Source organism: Camelus dromedarius, chromosome 7 (genome assembly GCF_036321535.1).
Source record: "Camelus dromedarius isolate mCamDro1 chromosome 7, mCamDro1.pat, whole genome shotgun sequence".
NCBI classification, from domain to species: domain Eukaryota; kingdom Metazoa; phylum Chordata; class Mammalia; order Artiodactyla; family Camelidae; genus Camelus; species Camelus dromedarius.
The window spans coordinates 6115958-6134559 of NC_087442.1; the positions used below are offsets into that span (position 1 = coordinate 6115958).

The 18602-nt window shown below is 42.8% G+C and overlaps 1 protein-coding gene across 1 annotated transcript; it reads left to right on the plus strand.

Moving 5' to 3' along the window:
* Positions 1 to 6777: 6777 nt before the first annotated feature.
* On the plus strand, positions 6778 to 17328 carry ZNF425 (zinc finger protein 425). The gene is given in 5 exon segments (XM_031455570.2): positions 6778 to 7132; positions 10680 to 10806; positions 12992 to 13147; positions 13933 to 14493; positions 14496 to 17328. Coding segments are annotated over 5 exon segments (2274 nt in total). The 5' UTR covers positions 6778 to 7006; the 3' UTR covers positions 15800 to 17328.
* The last annotated feature ends 1274 nt before the right edge of the window (positions 17329 to 18602 follow it).

The following is an 18602-nucleotide window of genomic DNA, read 5'->3' on the forward strand; positions in this document are numbered from 1 at the left end:
GTGTAACATATACTTTGCTATCGGCTGAGGAAAAATTGTGAAAGTGGTCTACAATCTTTCTGCTTGGAGCCATTTTCTATTACATCTTTTTAAACTATAACCATTTTCTAAATATAGAACTGAAGGTCATAAACAAATCATAGTATGCCTGTGCACATAGTCTTCACCAGATTTGTTCCATAATCCATAATTTCATGCATTTCTCTTTACAGATTTTACATTCCATAACTATTCTCAAAGTCAGATTCACTATGTGTGAATCTTTCATCAAGTAAAGAAAGTGGAAACATAGTTGAATTAGTCATTAAGCCTCTATGTTGTCAAACCTAAAATACAATCATGTAGGTTGATTCTTCATGTCCAGATAGTACAGGTACCACATACGTACGGCAGTAGCGCAGTTAATCATTTCAATAACCTTTTTGTGCGCTGCAAAATACTAGTCAGGAAAAAGTTTTTAAGAATGTTTTCTAAAAGAAATCAATAGTTAGAATTCATAGCTTGGGCAAATCTCAAAAATCCTTTCTCTTCAACTGCTGAAAATGGTCATCAGTCTAGGCCAAGAAAATATTAGCCTTCACAGATCCCAAACGATGAGGTCTTATTAAAAGCCTTCCTGTAAAGTACGTTGTTTAGAGAAAAGAAATGTATTTTGGGTAGCTCGTTGCATCTCAACTTTCTCCTTTTTTTCATACTATTTTTAATCGTGTCTCAAAGATGATTTATCATGTATGTCTTGCACATGAGCTTTTTAGTCCTTGTGAAATTTTGAGGTAGACACTTCGACATTCTGCTTTTAACTGTGCCTTCCTAATGCGTGAAAAATTACCAAGTTAGGGCTTTTTCTTTTTTAAAATTCACAGACTAACTGGAATTAAATAATTAAACATTCATTTCTAAAGATTATTTTATTTAGTATTATAAATGCAATTGCACCAAGTAATTCTACAGTAGTTAGAACTGTGATATAATCTAATCTTTATTATTTTGCCTTGTGTTCATATTTATGTATTTATAAACATCTGTAGGCTCAAAAAGGATATAATGTTCTTTGTAAAGTTATCTGGCTAACACTCAGTAGTCACATTAACTGTTAACATATTTAACTATTTGAAAGTTCTTATTTATTACATAAAAGCAACACCTTTCATAATCCTCAAATAATTACTGTAGCATTTTATTTTTGCAATATTAAAAATACATTCATATATACTTCAACTGACTGTTAGCATTTCAACATACAAAGTGCGTCATCAGATTTTATACTTCACATTATATTTAGGATTTAGAATATTTAAATTTGAAAGTAAATTTTCATATACTAGCAATCAATCTGGATGACATGCTGTGTGTATGTTACTGAAGATTGAGGCACTGGTGGATGGGATGGGATGGAAATTTACCCATCAGCACAGTCATTACTCATGTACAGATTTAAGGATGCTTGAAATGACATTGAGTGAGCATTCAGCTATTCCACTCTGCAGTGGCCAAGGCTGAAGCCACAACTGAATAGCAGAGTTAGGCCAGACACTGAACGTGAAGGCCAAGTTTAGTGCAGTCCCGGTGCACATGCACATAGTTTTCACCTAGGCACGTGTGAAAGACATGTCGATTGTGTGGTCATCAGATTACTGTGACTGTAGATGAAAATTCCCAAGTGACTGTTATCCATCTGATTGAAAGTATGGATATTATTTTTACTTATTTAAATATTTGTTATTTTATATGATGTAAATTGGTTGGAATTATTTTCTGTTTTAACTACTAATGGCTACCAAAATTCTGAGACTGACACATTTACTTTTTCTTTTTGTCTTTCTCCATTCACATTTATTATTCTTTTTCTGTGCTTTGCAGAATATTTGCAATATACGGGGATATATAAAGAAGACAAAAGCCACCTGTAATTGCACTATTCAAGGATAATCACTCAGCATTTTGGTGTCTATCCTTCCAGGCCACTTTTTTCTACATATATTTGTTTGTTCAACATAGTTGGAACCATAAATACTGCTTTGCAAGCTGCCTTTATTACTTAATATACTTGAATATCTTCCCTCGCATTAAATATTATTCTAAAACATAAATGTAATGTTTACATGTTATTTCATTGGACAGGTGTTTAATCATTTACTTGGACATTTAGGTTCTAATTTTCACCACTACATAAATTTAAGATGATTCTGCTTGTCCATAAATCTTCATAAGCTTTTTTGATTGTTTCCTTAGACATAGTTGCCAGGAGTGGACAATTACTGGGCAAGGAGTATGATTATTTTAGACTCTTGAAAGAGATGGCTAGATTACTATCCAGAGAAGTTATACCAATTTACATTCCCACCAGCAATATATAACTCTTTCTTTTTTGTTGTTGTGTGTCTTTCAATATTCCAAAGTTTATTTTTATGTAGTTAAAACTGTCAGTGTTTCCCTTTATGCCTTCAAAATTTTGTGTTTATACTCCAAAATTATAAAAAATATTCTTACATTTTCTTCTAGTTGTGGGAAAAAATATCTCACAGTCGTTTCCAGTTGTATGATTTGTTTATAGCAATAACCACTAACATTTGCTGAGTACCAAATGTCAGGGACCATGCTATGCTCTTTGCATGTATTATATGATCTAATCTTCTCAACTGTTCTGTAATGGAGATAACATGCCTTAAAAGTTAAATAATTTCCCCAAGGTCACAGGACTAAGAAGTGGACAAACCAGGATTCGAATGTTAGTTCCTTTGACTTCGCAGCCCAAGTTCTTGACCGCTCTGCTGCACTACCTCCCTTAAGGCCTTTAAACCAAATATCAACGTGAAATTGTTAACTGAATGAGGTAGGAGAGAGACCACTGATCAGAGATGGCAGAAGATGGTTATAGATTTTCCATTGAGAAGACAATACAGTTTGAAACTTTCAATAATATGCAAAGCTATCTTTTCACTGCCAAGTGGAAACTGATGAACAACTTTTGGGTTTTGGGAAAGTCATCAATGATCATTGACACTCTAACATTTCTTTCACGTTTTGCGATCATTCACAAGTGCTTCTGTGTGCCAGATATTATACAGGGGATGAAGATCAGAATAAGACACACTTTCTTTCTTCATGGGGCTATGGCTTTACTTAGGAGTGGGAGGTGGCAAGAAAGCAAATAATTTCAACTCATTGGGTAATGTGTAATCATTGGGTTGGTTCCCTAGGGCCGCCATTACAAATACTATGAACTGGGTGGCTTAAAACAACAGAAATTTATTTTCCCACAGTTCTGGAGGCTATAATTCTGAAATCATGGTGTCGGCAGGGCCATGCTCCCTCTGAGGCTCTAGGGGAGGGTCCTTCCTTGTTCCTGTCTAGCCTCCGGGATTTGCTGGCAGTCCTTGGTGTTCCTCGAACTATAGAGGCATCACCCCAGTCCCTGCCGTGTCATCACATAGTGTCCTTCCTGTGTCTCTGTGTTTCTGCTTCTCTTCAACTCTTCTTATAAGGACAGCAGTCAGACTGGATTAGGGGCACACCCTGCTCCCATATGACCTCATCCTAACTTACATCTTAATCACAACTGCAAAGACCCTATTTCCAAATAAGATCATATTCACAGATATCAGGGGTTAGGACTTCAATATATCTTTCTTGGGGGATGTAATTCAACGCACAACATGTAAGTGGCTGTAGTAAGTAGCATATAGGGAGGAAATTTGTTCTGGGTCCTAGGAGTTTCAGGGAAGTCTTCTTGGAGAAGGTGACATGGTAGCTGAGTCTTGAGGGGAAATAGAAGTTATCAGGTGTCCTAGGAATGGGAGATGGTCATTCCAATCAGAGTGAACAGCAATGCAAAGTCCCAGAGGTGTGCTCAGCATGGGATATTCAGAAAAGCACACGTGGGGCAGTGCTGCTGGATCTTAAAATGTGGTAACATGGGAGTAGAACACAGATGCAGAAGATTAGTGAGGCTGGAAAGCTAAATGAAATCTTAGAAGCTTGACAAAAGAAGCTTGAACAAATTAAAAACAGCAATTACCAAATAGGTAAGGAACCTAACACTGAACAAGTGATTACTGTTTGTTGGGCACTTACACAACCATCTGATTTAATCCTGACATCAACCACATGACACAGGTGTTATTTCACTCCATAATTTAGGTGATTAATTGGTGGACAATTCTTCATGATGTTTCTCCATGTTTTGTGACAGTTTTTATTCTGGGCTGGCTTTTCAAGGGTACTTGCATGGCAAACAACCTGGGAGGACAGAGACAGTGTCTCCCCCTGGGGAACAGGCAAATTTGTTTCTTGACCAGGATAGTAAAGATATTGTCTTTCTCCTGGACAAGTCTGCTGGCGTCCCCCTTACAAGGACAGAATTGCTAGGTAAAATATGGGAGGCCCAGTTAATTTGAATTTCAAATAAATAACTAAATTTTTGTCAGTGTAATTTTTAGTGTAAATGTGCCTTGTGCAATACTGATATTAAAATTATTTGCTGTTTATTTGAAATTCAGATGTAACGGGCATCTCTATTTTTGCTTGCTAAACCTGGCAACACTAGGTTGGGGGTTTCCTAAGCCTGCCGTCCCTCGGTACAGATCCACTGTGTGTGTGCAGCCACCTGGGCCAAGTCTATTGATTGGAGAAAGGTTACAGAGCTTTAGTATTAATGTGGAATGGAGGGGGTCCAGTAGGCATGAAGCAACAGTTTGGATTTCTCCACTTGTCGCTTCACCATCTCCAGAGACTTGATGATTATCTTGGAAGCAGGATGATTTAATGTGCAGACATCTGTAAATGGACTTTCCTTTTCTTCCTTTGGTCAGAGTCACTGGTTCGGAAACATTAGTGTGTATAAGAATTGCTGTACAGAGTTATATAAAACCACATACACTGTATGTTAGGAGCAAGTTGAAAGATGGTCAGAGTAATCTTGACTACATATGATTTTTGCCTAATATGCTGGCTTTATGCTGAATTGTTTGCAGGGAAATAACACAGAACCAGGAGACTCAGGCTAAGATAGAAACTAAGACTTGAAGAAGAGCACCAAGGAGACTTCCAGGTGGGTGAAGGAGGTGCTTATCCCCAAATGAGACAATCTGGGGCTGAGGGAGGTGGGAGGGGGCGAGGCCAGGAGGAATGAATGCCAGGGACTGTGGTAAAAGTGCTTTATCTATGTTAACTCACTTAATTATTATAGCAACCCTTCAGATATGAAAACTAAGGTTCCTATTGTTCAAATGATTTGCCTGGCACCCCAAAGATGGCAGATAATAGAGCCAATATCCAAAGCCAAGTCTTTCTCACTCTAAACTCTTTCCACCATAGCTGATTTCCTTGTGGGATAAGACTTCCTGAAGTCAGCCAGAAAGAAGCCTGGAGAAAATGAAGATGCTCAAAGTTGTTTTGGGGTGGCCTAAAACTTGGGGCAAGATTATTGTGAGGCTATGTAGGGAAGCACCTTCCTTACTCATGGAGAACAGAGGGCTGACCTGGTATGGATGGTTTAGGAAGCTAAGCAGAATTTTACAGGAATCACTGTATCTATGCCTATTCATGATTCCTTTCCTTCGGAAAGCGTGTAAGAGGCATCAGAAACTGGGTTGCCATTTACACACCAAGTGTTTAATAGGTGGTGTCCTTCAGATGTTCACCTCTCTGGTCACTTGGGATTTGAGTGTCCCAGTAAAAGACATTGTAAACCAAGAAACTTGAGGGAAAAAAACCATACCCCCAATTCTGAGGACCCAGCAGCAGCTTTAGGGGAAATAGCCATTGGCTACCAAGACAGTGGAGATCTGAAGTCAACACTGACACTCTTGTTGGCAGCAGCAGAAGGAACAGCACCGGAGACACCACAAGAGCCACCAAGGAAGTTGGTGAGCCCTCCTGACGCACAGAAAGAGGAAGGGGCTCCAGTGGCTTTGAAGGCTTATGAACGCTACCAGTTAAGGGTGTAAAGTGAATTTCACTGCTACAGAGCAGACTGTCCAAATAGTACAATGGGTATTAGAATAATAAGAACTACTTTAGATCCATATCTAACACCATAAACAGGGAAATTTTGTATAGTCAAAGTATTTACTCAAAGAAAATAAATTTATATTTGTTACCCACTGTATATATAGAGAAATTCTAAATACTGAAGTGCCAGATTACATTGAAGACAAAAATGAGTGAATTTGAATACACACATTTTAAAAATATGATAAATCAAGCTACTGAATAAGAAATATATGATGAACATCACTGGATTATGTGATGGGAATGTGATGTGAAGTGATATGAAATTTATATAAATATGTAAGATCATATATATTCTAGGATCCACCAGTCAATTATCAAATAGGGAATGAAGAAAAGAGTAACAAAGGAGAAAAAACATATTAATGCATAAAAGAACCTATAGCCTCACAGACCTAAATACACACAAACACAAATAAATACAAGAAAACATGGGATCTTTCTGCATTACTTCTTATAACCATACACAAATCTACAATTATCTCAATAAATTTTTCAATTAAAAGTCTATAGCCTCAATAGTAATTAAGTAAATGCAATTAAAACAAAGTTGAAATAGGATTACATGACACGAAGAGACATTTAACCAAAGAGGGTATGTGGGTGAAAAATCAGCACTTGAAAACGGGCTCGGGGACCCTCTGGCTGGGACAGAACCGAAGGCTCCCGTGGGTGGCGGTCGCTCCTCCCTGCCGCAGGGGGCGCTGTGGGGCGGGGCGGCCTCGAGTCCCAGCGTGCACCGCGCCGGGGCTGGGCCGGCGGGTCCGTCTGGAGCGCGAGGCTGCCGCGGGGATGGTGCTGCGGGGTCGCCTGGACGCCCCGCGTGGCGGAGGCCGGAGCCCGGCGGGACCCGGAAGGGCCATGGCCGAGCCGGCTCTGGTAGAGGGTCCGTGGGGGATGCGGGCCCTGCCGAGGCTCCGGTCCCTGTCGCGATGTGGAGTGGGCTCCAGGTTCAGGGAGTGAGGCGGTGGGAGCCCCGGCCAGGGGGTTGTCCATGACCGGGACTGGGCTCCGACCCGGGCCGGGAAGTCGCGGCTTGGGGGCTCGAGCTGTTCCGCCGGTGATCTGCGGGGAAGTGGCCAGGTGGAGAAACCCACAGTCTCGCCAGTGGTCCGCTCAGGTCAGCCGCAGTTCCCGTCCTGTGCCGGGGCTCTTTGAACGTCCTAGTTTCTGTGCTCTGCTGATGAATGCAGCGTCCGGGGAGCACATCTCCATCAGCAAATGAGAAAAAGTTAAGAGAAGGAAGGCTGTAGACTGTTTCCTCTAGAAAAGGACAGAAAATCTGAAACCATTGTGGGTGATTTTCCTAAGTCAAATTTACCCCTAATACTGTAGTGTTTTAAAGGAAATTTTGAACACTGAGTTGAAAGCCATATCCTGAGCCTAAGCCTGGAAACTACATTCAATTAAGTATAACCTGCTTAAGTATGTACGTTCTGCTTGTATCATTGAGATTTCATATCGAATAATCTCACCGATGTAATGCATTTTCTTCCCTTCTGCTTCTCACTCCTCTCCCCCAACATTCCTTGCCAGGAACAAATTCTGTTCAGATTTCTTCAAGCCATGTCTCTTCAACCTACAAGAATATCGCTCTCTGTTCTATGACAATTGGTGGTTTGTAGTAGTTCTTCTTTGACTTTAAGTTTGAGTCCACAGAGAAAGTGCAAGTCATGTCAGCTGTTGTATTATTTGGGGTAGGCAAGGAGAAGTCAGCATTTTTTTCGTTAATTTTCCTTTTCACTGGAGTAGTTCAGTGCTCATGTTGAGTGTGCTCACAGAAAAGTCTTATGCAGGTGGAAAGCACAAGGTGAGGCGTAAGTAAACGGTAGAGGAACTTTTTTGAAAGTCCCACCTTATAAAAACAACACCAAGTTTAAATTTTTTTGTTATACCTGCTGATACTTCAGCTTTAGGGGCCTGTAATAGTTTTGATGATAGAATTTTATCTCTACAATTCCTCTCTCCAAATAGTGTGAAATGGCCCTAGTTATCAAGTTTCCTAGATTCCTTTATTGGGAGAGTTTACTTGGTAGCATTTGTGACCCACATTTTTTCATCTACTTGGGAAGAGCCTTAGCTGTCTTGTGAGTTGTCCAGCAGTTTCCTTGGTAGGCTGTCATCTATATTTGTAGCCCAGATTCTGAAAGGAGTGAAATGGAATTTTCAAAAGTTAAATTATATACCTTCTTTTCCTTCCCTATTGTCAGTTCATCTGTCCTTGGAACTTCCAGGAAGAGCACTCCTGGTTAGTCAGTTCATACCAGAGCTTGTAGATTGAAGGTCCATGAGCCATTCATGGCTTACAGATGTGTTCGGGATTTTGGGGGGCCATTTCTTGTTAAAATTGTGAACTTTAGTTGCCAAGATGTAAAACTCAGAAGAGTTCGCATAAAATATGAACATTTCCAGTTTTCCTTTAAAAACTGTCACATCCAAATGTAAAACATTAAGTTCTACGGTTATGGAAAACAGTATGGAGATACCTCAAAAAAATAAAAATAGATTTACCATATGATCCAGCAATCCCACTCCTGGGCATATATCCAGAGGGATCTCTAATTTGAAAAGATACATGCACCCCAATGTTTATAGCAGCATTATTTACAATAGCCAAGACATGGAACCCTAAATGTCCATGGACAGATGACAGATGATAAATAAGTTGTGGTATATTTATACAACGGAATACTACTCAGCCATAAAAAAGAATAAAATAATACCATTTGCAGCAACATAGCTGGACCTGGAGATTATTATTCTAAGTGAAGTAAGCCAGAAAGAGAAAGAAAAGTACCATATGATATTATCACTTATATGTGGAATCTTAAAAAAAGACACAAATGAACTTATTTACAAAACAGAAATAGACTCAGAGACTAGAAAACAAACTTATGGTTACCAGCGGGGAAAGTGGGTGGGAAGAGATAAGTTGGGAGTTTGAGATTTGCAGATACTAACTACTATATATAAAGTAGGTAAACAAGAAGTTTCTACTGTATAGCACAGGGAACTATATTCAATATCTTGTAGTAACCTATAATGAAAAAGAATCTGAAAAGGAATATATGTATGCACATGTATGACTGAAACATGCTGTACATCAGAAATTGACACAACATTGTAAACTGACTATACTTCAGTTTTTAAAAATGGGAAAAAAGAACATTAAGCTCTAAAACCTATGGAAGATGACATTAGAGAAAATCTTTGGGACCTAGGGCTTGGTGAAAAGTTCTTAGATGTGACACAAAAAGCACAATCAATAAAAGAAAAAAAATGATAAGTTGGATGGCATCAAAATTAAAAAGCTTTTGCTCTGGGAAGGATTCTATTAAGAGGATGAAAAGACAAACTGTAGATGGGGGGCCTATTTGCAAACCATGTATCTGACAAAGGACTTAAACAAATATATTACGAACTCTCAAAACTCAATAGTAGAAAAACAAATGAACAAACAAAACAAAGACTCCAATTAGAAAATAGACAAAAGATATGAAGTGATTTCACCAAAGAGGATATGCGAATGAGAAGCACATGAAAAGATGCTCATCATCTTGGTTCCAGAAGTGCAAACTCAAACTACAGTGAGATCACTGCACAGCTATTAGAACAGTGAAAATAAAAAATAGCAGCATTACCAAATGCTGGTGAGGATGCTGAAAAGTGATCTCTCAGACATTGCTGGTAGGAATGTAAAAGGATTCAGCCTCTATGGAAAATAGTTTCTCGAAAAAAGCTAAACATACACTTCCCCTGTGACCCAGCCATTACAGTCCTGGGCACTTATCCCAGGAAAATGAAAATGTATCCCCACCCAAAAACTTGTACATGGCTGTTTATAACAGCTTTTCTCCCTAATAGCCAAAAACTAGAAACAACCAATGTCCCTCAATAGGTAAAGTGTTAACCAAACTGTGGTACATCCATGCCATTGAACACTGCTCAACAATAGAAAAAAATGAAATATTGATAAACAATAAACACAGCTTTGATGGATCTCAGGAGTATTATGCTGACTGACAAAAGTCAATTTCAAAAGTTTGCATACTATGACTTCATTTCTTAACAGTCTTGAAATGACAGGATTATAGAAATGGATAATAGATTAGAGGATGTGATTATAAAGCGGTAGCCCAAAGGAGATCTCTGATGACGTGAGAGTTTTGTTCCTTGATTGCTGGATTGTTACATGAGTCAGCACACATGATGAAATCACATAGAGTTATACACACATTACCAGTGTCAGGTTCATGGTTTTGATAGTGTACTGTAGTAATGTACCATGTGGCCATCGGGGTACACTGTGAACGGTACAGGGAACCCTTCTGTACTGCCTTTGCAATTTCCTGTGAATCTATAATAATTTCAAAATTAAAAGTTTCCTTGAAAATTGACATATCCAGCAACACTGGCCCAGTCATACGTAGCAATGGTTGGTTGCTGGTAAGCAAAGGATCCTCCTTTAGGTGGTACCTGTGCTTAGAGGCCTGCTGTTCATCCCCTTTACTTGGCTGCAGTAGTGCATCTGTGACCTCTTCGCTATGTGGCACCATCCAGAGATAACTAGTTTAATATTGCTTCTTCCTGTCTCTTAAAGACATGGACATTGAAAAACAAAGTAGCCTTAAAGGGAACATGTATGTGTATTCTGTTTGTGATTTCAGTTAACCGTGGCATTTGATGATGTGGCCTTATACTTTTTGGAGCAAGTGTGGGACATCCTGGAAAAGTGGCAGAAGGAGATGTATCAGCAAGAAATGAAGACCAATTATGAGACACTTGATTCCCTGGGTAAGACGGGTTCTAAGGATCACTTTTGAGGAACCAACCTAATACTAATAGGCTTTCCTCCCTTTATTGGCTATTGGCTGGTTGAATATGATACTGTGCCCCATTTACATTCACAATGTCTCCTTAACTTCCTATAATGGCCTGGGAGTATTTAACTTGTCCCTTTTCACCCAGTGATATCCGTGCCCCTCAGCCTTATTAACACTCTGAATTCTCTGAACACTCTACCTCTCCCTCATTTCTCCCACAGTTACAATTACTAAATAATCTAATAGCCTCTCTTTTTAAGTGTGTTGTTTTATTTCTTTAACTGATATTTTAGTGCCTGCTCATGTGGCCTGAATAAGATGTGTCTTATAAGAACTGTGGCTCTCACGAAGGGGACATAGTTAATGTATTGGAATAAGCTGAGGACTCAACACATGGCACAGTGTAGATGCAACAAGGAGGAAATTTTCCTGGCAGAGGGAGAGAAGAGAGAGCAGTGGGATGGGATCATCCAGTATCTCTAGGGAAGTACTCAGGGAGGAGATTGAAAGAGGAATTTGGGGAGATTTTACCCATCTTGCTCTAACTCGATCTTGTATCATTAAGAATATTTCTCCTGTTATCAACTTAACAGGTGATCTCAGTATAATCTGAAGGATCCTTTTTCTCTTTGGGGGTTTATAACTTATTCTGAGCTATGAATGACAAGAGGGAGTCAACCATGTGAAATCAGGGGGAAGAAAATTCTAAGCAGAAGAAAATTCTAAGCAGAGGAAAAACTAGTACAAAGGCCCAAAGGTTGGAATGAATGAGCTCCGTACATTGTGGGAACCACAGTGAGGCTGCTGTGGTACATGCTTAGAGGGCTGGGACGAGAGTGAAGGAGAAGAGGACAGAAAGGTCGGTGATGCCAAATCACAGAGGGCCTCTAGGCTAAGGTATGGGTTGGATTTATTCAAAAGACGAAGGGAAGATGATAAGATTTAACTGGCGTAATACAATATCTTTTTTTTTCTTTTAACAATTACTTGGGTTGCTATGTGGAGAATGAATTGTACTGCATGGTATTAAAGGAGAGACACCAGCCAAGGGCCTTGGCAGTGCTGGTGAGTCTTTACAGAAGCTAAACCAGGTAGGTAGTAATGAAGCCAGAGAGCAGTAGGCAGTCTCCAGACATGTTTTGGAGGTAGCATCCCAGATTTTGCTGGTGGCTTGTATGTGGAGTCGAAGGGTGAAAGGAGACTCAACTTTAAGATTTTTGGCTTGAGTATCTTGATGGCAATGGTTTTATTCACTGACATGAGAAAGGCTTGGGAGGGAGCAGGTTTCGGCCACATTAAGTCTGAGACACTTATTTAACATTTATATAGATTTGTAACATAGATAATTGAGTATTGGAGACTCTGGAATTCCAAGTGAAGATCAGGACTGGATTTACACATCTGAAAGTCATTGTATAGATGATATTTTAGACCACAGGGCTAGCTGGGATCACCTAAGGAGAATATGTCGATGGGACAGAGCCCCAGGACACCCCAGCATGTAGGGGTCAATCTTAGGAGACTAAGGCCAGCCGAGTGGGAGAAACTAGAGTCCTGTGCTAATCCAGTGTTGAGTACTGAGTTAGCACAATTAGTGTCCTTGGGCTTGGAGAATCCAGTCTGATTTTCCAAATTTTAGAAACCAAACAGTATGGTTTGCAAATGATTTTCTTTGCAGGATGTCCTGATCCTCACCCCAGAGATTAGGATTTAGCAGGTCCAGGCTCAGGCCCAGGAATTGACATTGTTAACAAGCGCTTCAGGTGCTGCTAATGCTGATGGGACACAGTTCGCTTTGAGGAACTGGGATCCAAGGGCTGAGCCAGAGGTGACACCACTGCAGGGTATCTGATGCCTCTTCTGAAATCCCCCCACTATTTTGTAAGAAGCTTCTTCCCTTCAGGCTGATGTCCTTAGACACCTGACTCTCCACCTCTTCATAATCACTATTATTTAACAACCTCCCAGTTCCTTCACTGTGTTGATGGAGAATGTTGGCACCTTAGTAATAATTTCATTCATATAATTTCAAGGGTTTCTATTTTTTTTAACCTAACTTTGATCTCATGTCCCCAGGAATCAAAGTCAACCTTGAAAATCGTTTTTAGTCAAGTACTCAGGAAACCAGACTGAGTCTGTGTGGACTCTCTTTGCAGGCTGTGCTTTTTCAAAGCCCAATTTGATCACCTGGATGGAACAAGGAAGAATGCTGTTCATCAGAGACCAAGAGCGCTTAGAAAAAACACGAGTGACACTTAGGCCTTCTGCTGGCCAGCAGTTGGACTTGAATACTGGCACGTCCCTATGTGTTGGTGAGCAGATGGATCTGGGGGCCTGACTCCTTTTATTTTCCTAGCATCCTTTTCTGATGTTTCTGCCTGGTCAGCAGGACCTGGAGGTAGTGAATAAGAAACATTGTTTTGATGGAGAATGTTATTATTTTTACTCAAGTGGGTAGCAAATATAAGAATGTATTACTTTTACAAAGAGGGAAGGTGTGTATATTTCCATAAATTAAAAAAAAAACCTCCAATCCCCGAAGTTGAGAAACTGCTGGTAAGAGAACAGTAAAGAATCCACTTGTCCAGTCCTGAGGAAAAAACCACCCTCCCATCACACCATCACACCCGTCTGAGTCTAGAGAAATGAGAAGCCTTCCAATTGTGTGCAATGTATTTTTTTATTGTACAGATTTTTAGAATTTGGGATTTTTTAAATCCCTTTTGAAGGATCACTTTTTTAATTCCTTGCATCATAAAGGAAACATTTGGAACATATTAACACTTTTAAGTATTTAAGGAAACTTGTCATTTTTAAGTCCCTAGGAATCAAGGACTCTCCTGAAGAAGAGATTTAAACCCAGGGAATGCGTGGCTAGTTCCATGAGAGAGAAAAGAATTCCCAAGGGCTTCATGTCATTGCTACCATCTATTAATTCACTCATCAATGTAGTCTTCCAGTGGCAGGCAAATTCACAAAGTCATCCGGGTCAATGGGATTCTTTTCCCCACATTGTTAATGACACGCAGATGGTCCTTGACCCCACCTACGCACAGATGTATCACTGATGAGGGTGGATCTTCTTTTTTCTCTCCAGGTGACCAAGGAACTCCTGGGGCAAAAGAAGAGGAATGCCATTTAAATGATCTCCAGGAGCAGGGCTCATGTGCTCCCTCATCCAAGGAGGAAAGAAAGATTTCATCAGATCAAAGAGCCTCCTTAAAACATCCAAGTCTCCAAGAAACAGAGATGCTAAATAAAAACCTTGACGCCACAGCATCTAATCAGGACCAGAATGATCCACGGCCTAAGCTGACCAGAGCCCCAGGTCACCTGGAAATTCCACCAGGGCCGAGACTTTATTCCTGCTTTGTCTGTAGGAAGGTCTTCCAGATAAAGAGAGACTTGGTGAAGCACAAAAGGAACCACTCCAAGAGCCAGCCCTGTAAAGATCCGAAGCAGGAGACCAAGTCCCAAGGGAACGCTGAGCTCGGGATGGACCCGGCGATCCTGTGTAAGCAGCAGCATTTCCAGGGTGGCAGGTTCAAGGAGAGCCGTTTTCTTAAGCGCAGCCTGGTCACTCGCCAGACTGTTGACATGGGGCAGCGGCCCTTCCAGTGCCCTAAGTGCGACAAGGCCTTCCAGGACAGAGCCACTTTGAGAAGCACCTGTGTTTGCACAAAGGGGAGAGACCGTTTTCCTGCGAGGAGTGTGGCCAGGGTTCCATCCAGCCGGGCCAGCTCGCCGATCCCCTTGGGGTGCACAGCGGGAGGAGGCCTTTCCAGGATCCGCAGTGCGGCCAAAGCTCCTCCCGGCCGGCGGCCGTGCGGGCCCACGAGCGGACGCACATCGCGCAGCAGCCGTTCTCTTGTGACCAGTGCGAGAGGAGGTTCTCCCACAAGGCCAGGCTCACCGATCACGTCAGGGTGCATACGGGGGAGAAGCCCTTCCAGTGTCCCGAGTGCCAGAAAAGCTTCCGCCTCAACAGGAGCCTGAAGGCGCATCGCTTCCAGCACAGCGGGCAGAAGCCCTTTGGGTGCCCGGAGTGCGAGCGGCGCTTCTGCTGGCGGAACGCCCTGCGGGCGCACCAGCGGCTGCACGGCCAGGAGAAGCCGTTCTCCTGCGGGGACTGCGGCCGGAGCTTCACCCGGCCCTCCAAGCTTGCGCGCCATCGCCGGGTGCACGACAGACAGGAGTTCGCCAGCGACCAGTGCGCCAGGACCTTCGCGCGGCCGGCCCGGCTGGCGCGCCACCGCGGGGCCCACGCCCGGGACCGGGCGGCGTCCTGCGCCCAGCGCGGCCGGGGCTCCCGGCGGCCCGCGCACCTGGCGGAGCACCGGCGGCTTCACGGCGGCGCGCGGCCCTTCCGCTGCCCCGAGTGCGACAAGAGCTTCTTCTGGAAGGCCTCCCTGAAGGTCCACCAGCGGCGGCACCGGGGCGAGCTGCCGTTCGCGTGCGGGGAGTGCGGCAAGGCCTTCGCCCAGCCGTCCCAGCTCACCGAGCACGCCAGGATCCACAGCGGGGAGAGACCTTTCCCGTGTCCCGAGTGCGACAGGCGTTTCCGCCTCAAAGGCAACCTGAAGAGCCACCTGCTCCAGCACCGCGGCGACAAGCCCTTCTCCTGCGCCAAGTGCGGCAAAAGCTTCACGCAGCAGTACCGGCTCAGGGAGCACGCCCGCGTCCACAGCGGCGAGAAGCCCTTCCAGTGCCCGCACTGCGGCAAGAGCTACTGCATCCGCGGCAGCCTGAAGGTCCACTTGCACACACACAGGGCAGAGAAGCCCTTCGGGTGTCCCGAGTGCGGCAAAGGCTTCCTCCAGAAGAGGAGTTTGAAGATGCATCTGCGTCATCACCAAGGGGAGAGGCCTTTTCCCTGTGCTGAGTGCGGGAGGAGCTTTACCTACCTGGGCGCCCTCAACACCCATCTTGCGGTCCATGCCAGGGGAAAACCCTGCGGCCCCTAGGTCACACCACACAGAGAGTAAGTGGTGACAGCTCTGAGGAGGCGCCAGCTGCTCTGTTGGCTCTGGCCGAGGCAGAGAATTCACCCAAGGTAGGAGGGTACAGCTCAATGGTAGGGTGCAAGCTTAGCAGCCATGAGGTCCCGGGTTCAATCCCCAGTACCTCCAACAAAAAAATAAAATAATAAATAAATCTAATTACCTATTCCCCCTAAGTAAAAAAAAAAAAAAAGAATTCACCCAACACACTTCAGAAGCTCTGGCCAGATGCGCAGCGGGCAGGCTATGACCGCTCCTTGAACAAGGTTCTAAATAATCCACGCACAAGACAAAGAGGCCTCTCCCCTCTATAATATCATGGGCATGTCTTGCGAATCATGGAAGGAACATTTTATTCTGTTGTTATTTCGTGGGTTTTTTCAGTGTCATCCAAGAGCATGGTGGTCCCTTCATTAAATTCTGAAAGCACAACCTGATGGAAGAAATGTTACCGACTGAATTGTTTCCCCCAAAACATGTCAGTCAGCTTTCCATTACTGAGCCTCCTTATTTAAATTTGTGTGGGAAAGTTTCAGTTTTCTCTCATAGTGAATTTTTATTCTCTCTCAAGTGGTCGGAGGGCATCTGTGTTTGGGGGCAATTTCTCTGCACTATTAAAAATAAATATTGTCATCTACCACCTTATTTATTAAAATGATGGCCCACATTGGTGTTAAAAATCTAAAAATCCACCATTGTAATAAGCAGTGTTATTTATCTTCCCTCCCCTGCATTTTCCACAGTGTGTCAGTTCCCAGATATAGTTGCCTTCACATCATGGTTTCTGAGATTAACACTAAAGGAAAAATATTGTCAGTCCATCGTATAACTCCATTTTTTGTTCTGTGGCCTAAGCCATCATTATAATTTTCCAGCCTAGATTTGATCTAGCAAACCTTTATCTATCTCTTAGACTGTCAGTCTTTCATGTTATTCTTACAAAAACGTACAGATTTCTTTCCTTAGAGAATCTTCAGGGCCTACATAAATGTTCTGCCTTTGAGCACACGGGGTTCCAGATCACCTGAATCAGAATTAGCTGGAGTCAGGGGCACTCCAATAATCACAATGTCTAAACAAAACGGAGAGGTGCCCCCTCTGGGTGTTCCAGTCCCTGTAGGTGCAAGTCGCTTGGTGAGTTGATGATGCTTTTGTGCAGAGAAAATGACACTTTCCCCCAGCCAGCGGCAGGGCACGTGTGGGCTGGATGTCAGCGCTGGCTGGCCTCTTACCAGTTTACTTCAGGACAGTTCTGTGCCTTTGCCTGGGGTGCATGTTAAAAACACAGACTCTAAGGACCCTCCCCAGATGTACTGAGTGACCATCCTCCCAGGTGATCTTGTGCAAGTTGAAGTGTCAGAGCCTTTGACCTAGTGAGTGGAGAGACTGGAGGAAGGCAGGCTTTTTTCGAAAGGCATTCTAGTCCTCCTGAGGTGAGATTCAGTCTAGAACTCCTCTTTTAGCCTTTTCCCTCCTCCCCCTTGTAATAAAGCTTCTTGTGATAAAAGTTCCTTACATTATGGCTGTGTTAGTCTGCCTGGGCTGCCACACAAAATGCCACGAATTGGGTGGCCTAAACCAGAGACATTTATTTTCTTACAGTTCTCGAGGCTGGCAGTCCAAGATAAAGTGCCAGCAGAGCTGGTGTCTGCTGAGGGCCTCTCTCCTTGGCTTACCTATGTCCCCTTCTCCCTCTGTGCTCACATGGCGTTTCTTTGTGCGGGAGTGGGGGTGGGGGATCTCGTATTTCTTTCTCTTATAAGGACACTAGTCCTATTGGATTAGGACCTCAACCCTGTGACCTCATTTAACCTTAACGAATTAACATCGGGGAACCTGGTCGTGTAGCCCTGGACCTGCACAAAGTGAATGAGGACGTGGAGACTAGGCAGCCTGTGCTGGTGGCACCTCCCCTAAAGGGAAGGAAACGCTGAGAAAGTGGAAGAAACAGGCCCCCCACCAAATCCAACAGCCAGCTGAGCCCATCATCCGCCTGTCTTTTCTCACTCTCCTGAGCCTCACCTTACGCAGCAATTTCTTCTGTTATCTCTGAGATGCTGACGACTTTCAAGTCTATAAACTCATATCTGTATTTCCAACCTCCCCGAGTATTTCTGGCTTCCACGGACATCTCAAACACAAAATGCCCAAAATAAGACTCCACGTCAGTACCAGCCTTCACTCTACAGCTCTTTTTTTTACCCTCCCATTTTCCCCAACTCGAAATTATAACTAACCTCCAAAGCTGTAAATCTGATATTGATCCTAGATTTTCCTCCACCCAATCTACTAAATTTCTCCCAAATAAAAGCCCTTCTTTTTCTCTACTACCACCACTTTAAGCCCACTTTTTAATAACTGTAAGTGTGTGTGTGTGTTTTTTTTTGAAAAAAAACATATCTCTGCCTCTGGCTTTTTCCTATAGTGCATCACCTTTGGGACAAATTAGTTTTTCTAAAATTCAACGCTACTGTTATTCTCAAAAGATATTTTTAAGAAGTTTCCAATTTTATTGCAAATGCAAACTCTTTAACATGACTTAAAAGAACCTCTGAGCTGAACCAACCCACCTTTTCTGCTTAATCTTGTTACCTATTCACAGCCTGAACTTCACGCACATTAGGTGACCTTTATCTCTTCCAAATGCATCATATTCTCATGCCTGCTTCCATGTCTGGAATGCCTTTCCTCTTTCATCTTCAGAACTCCTTCATATTCCACAATCCAGTCTTAACACCAGGAACATTTCAGGTATGTGCTCATCTCT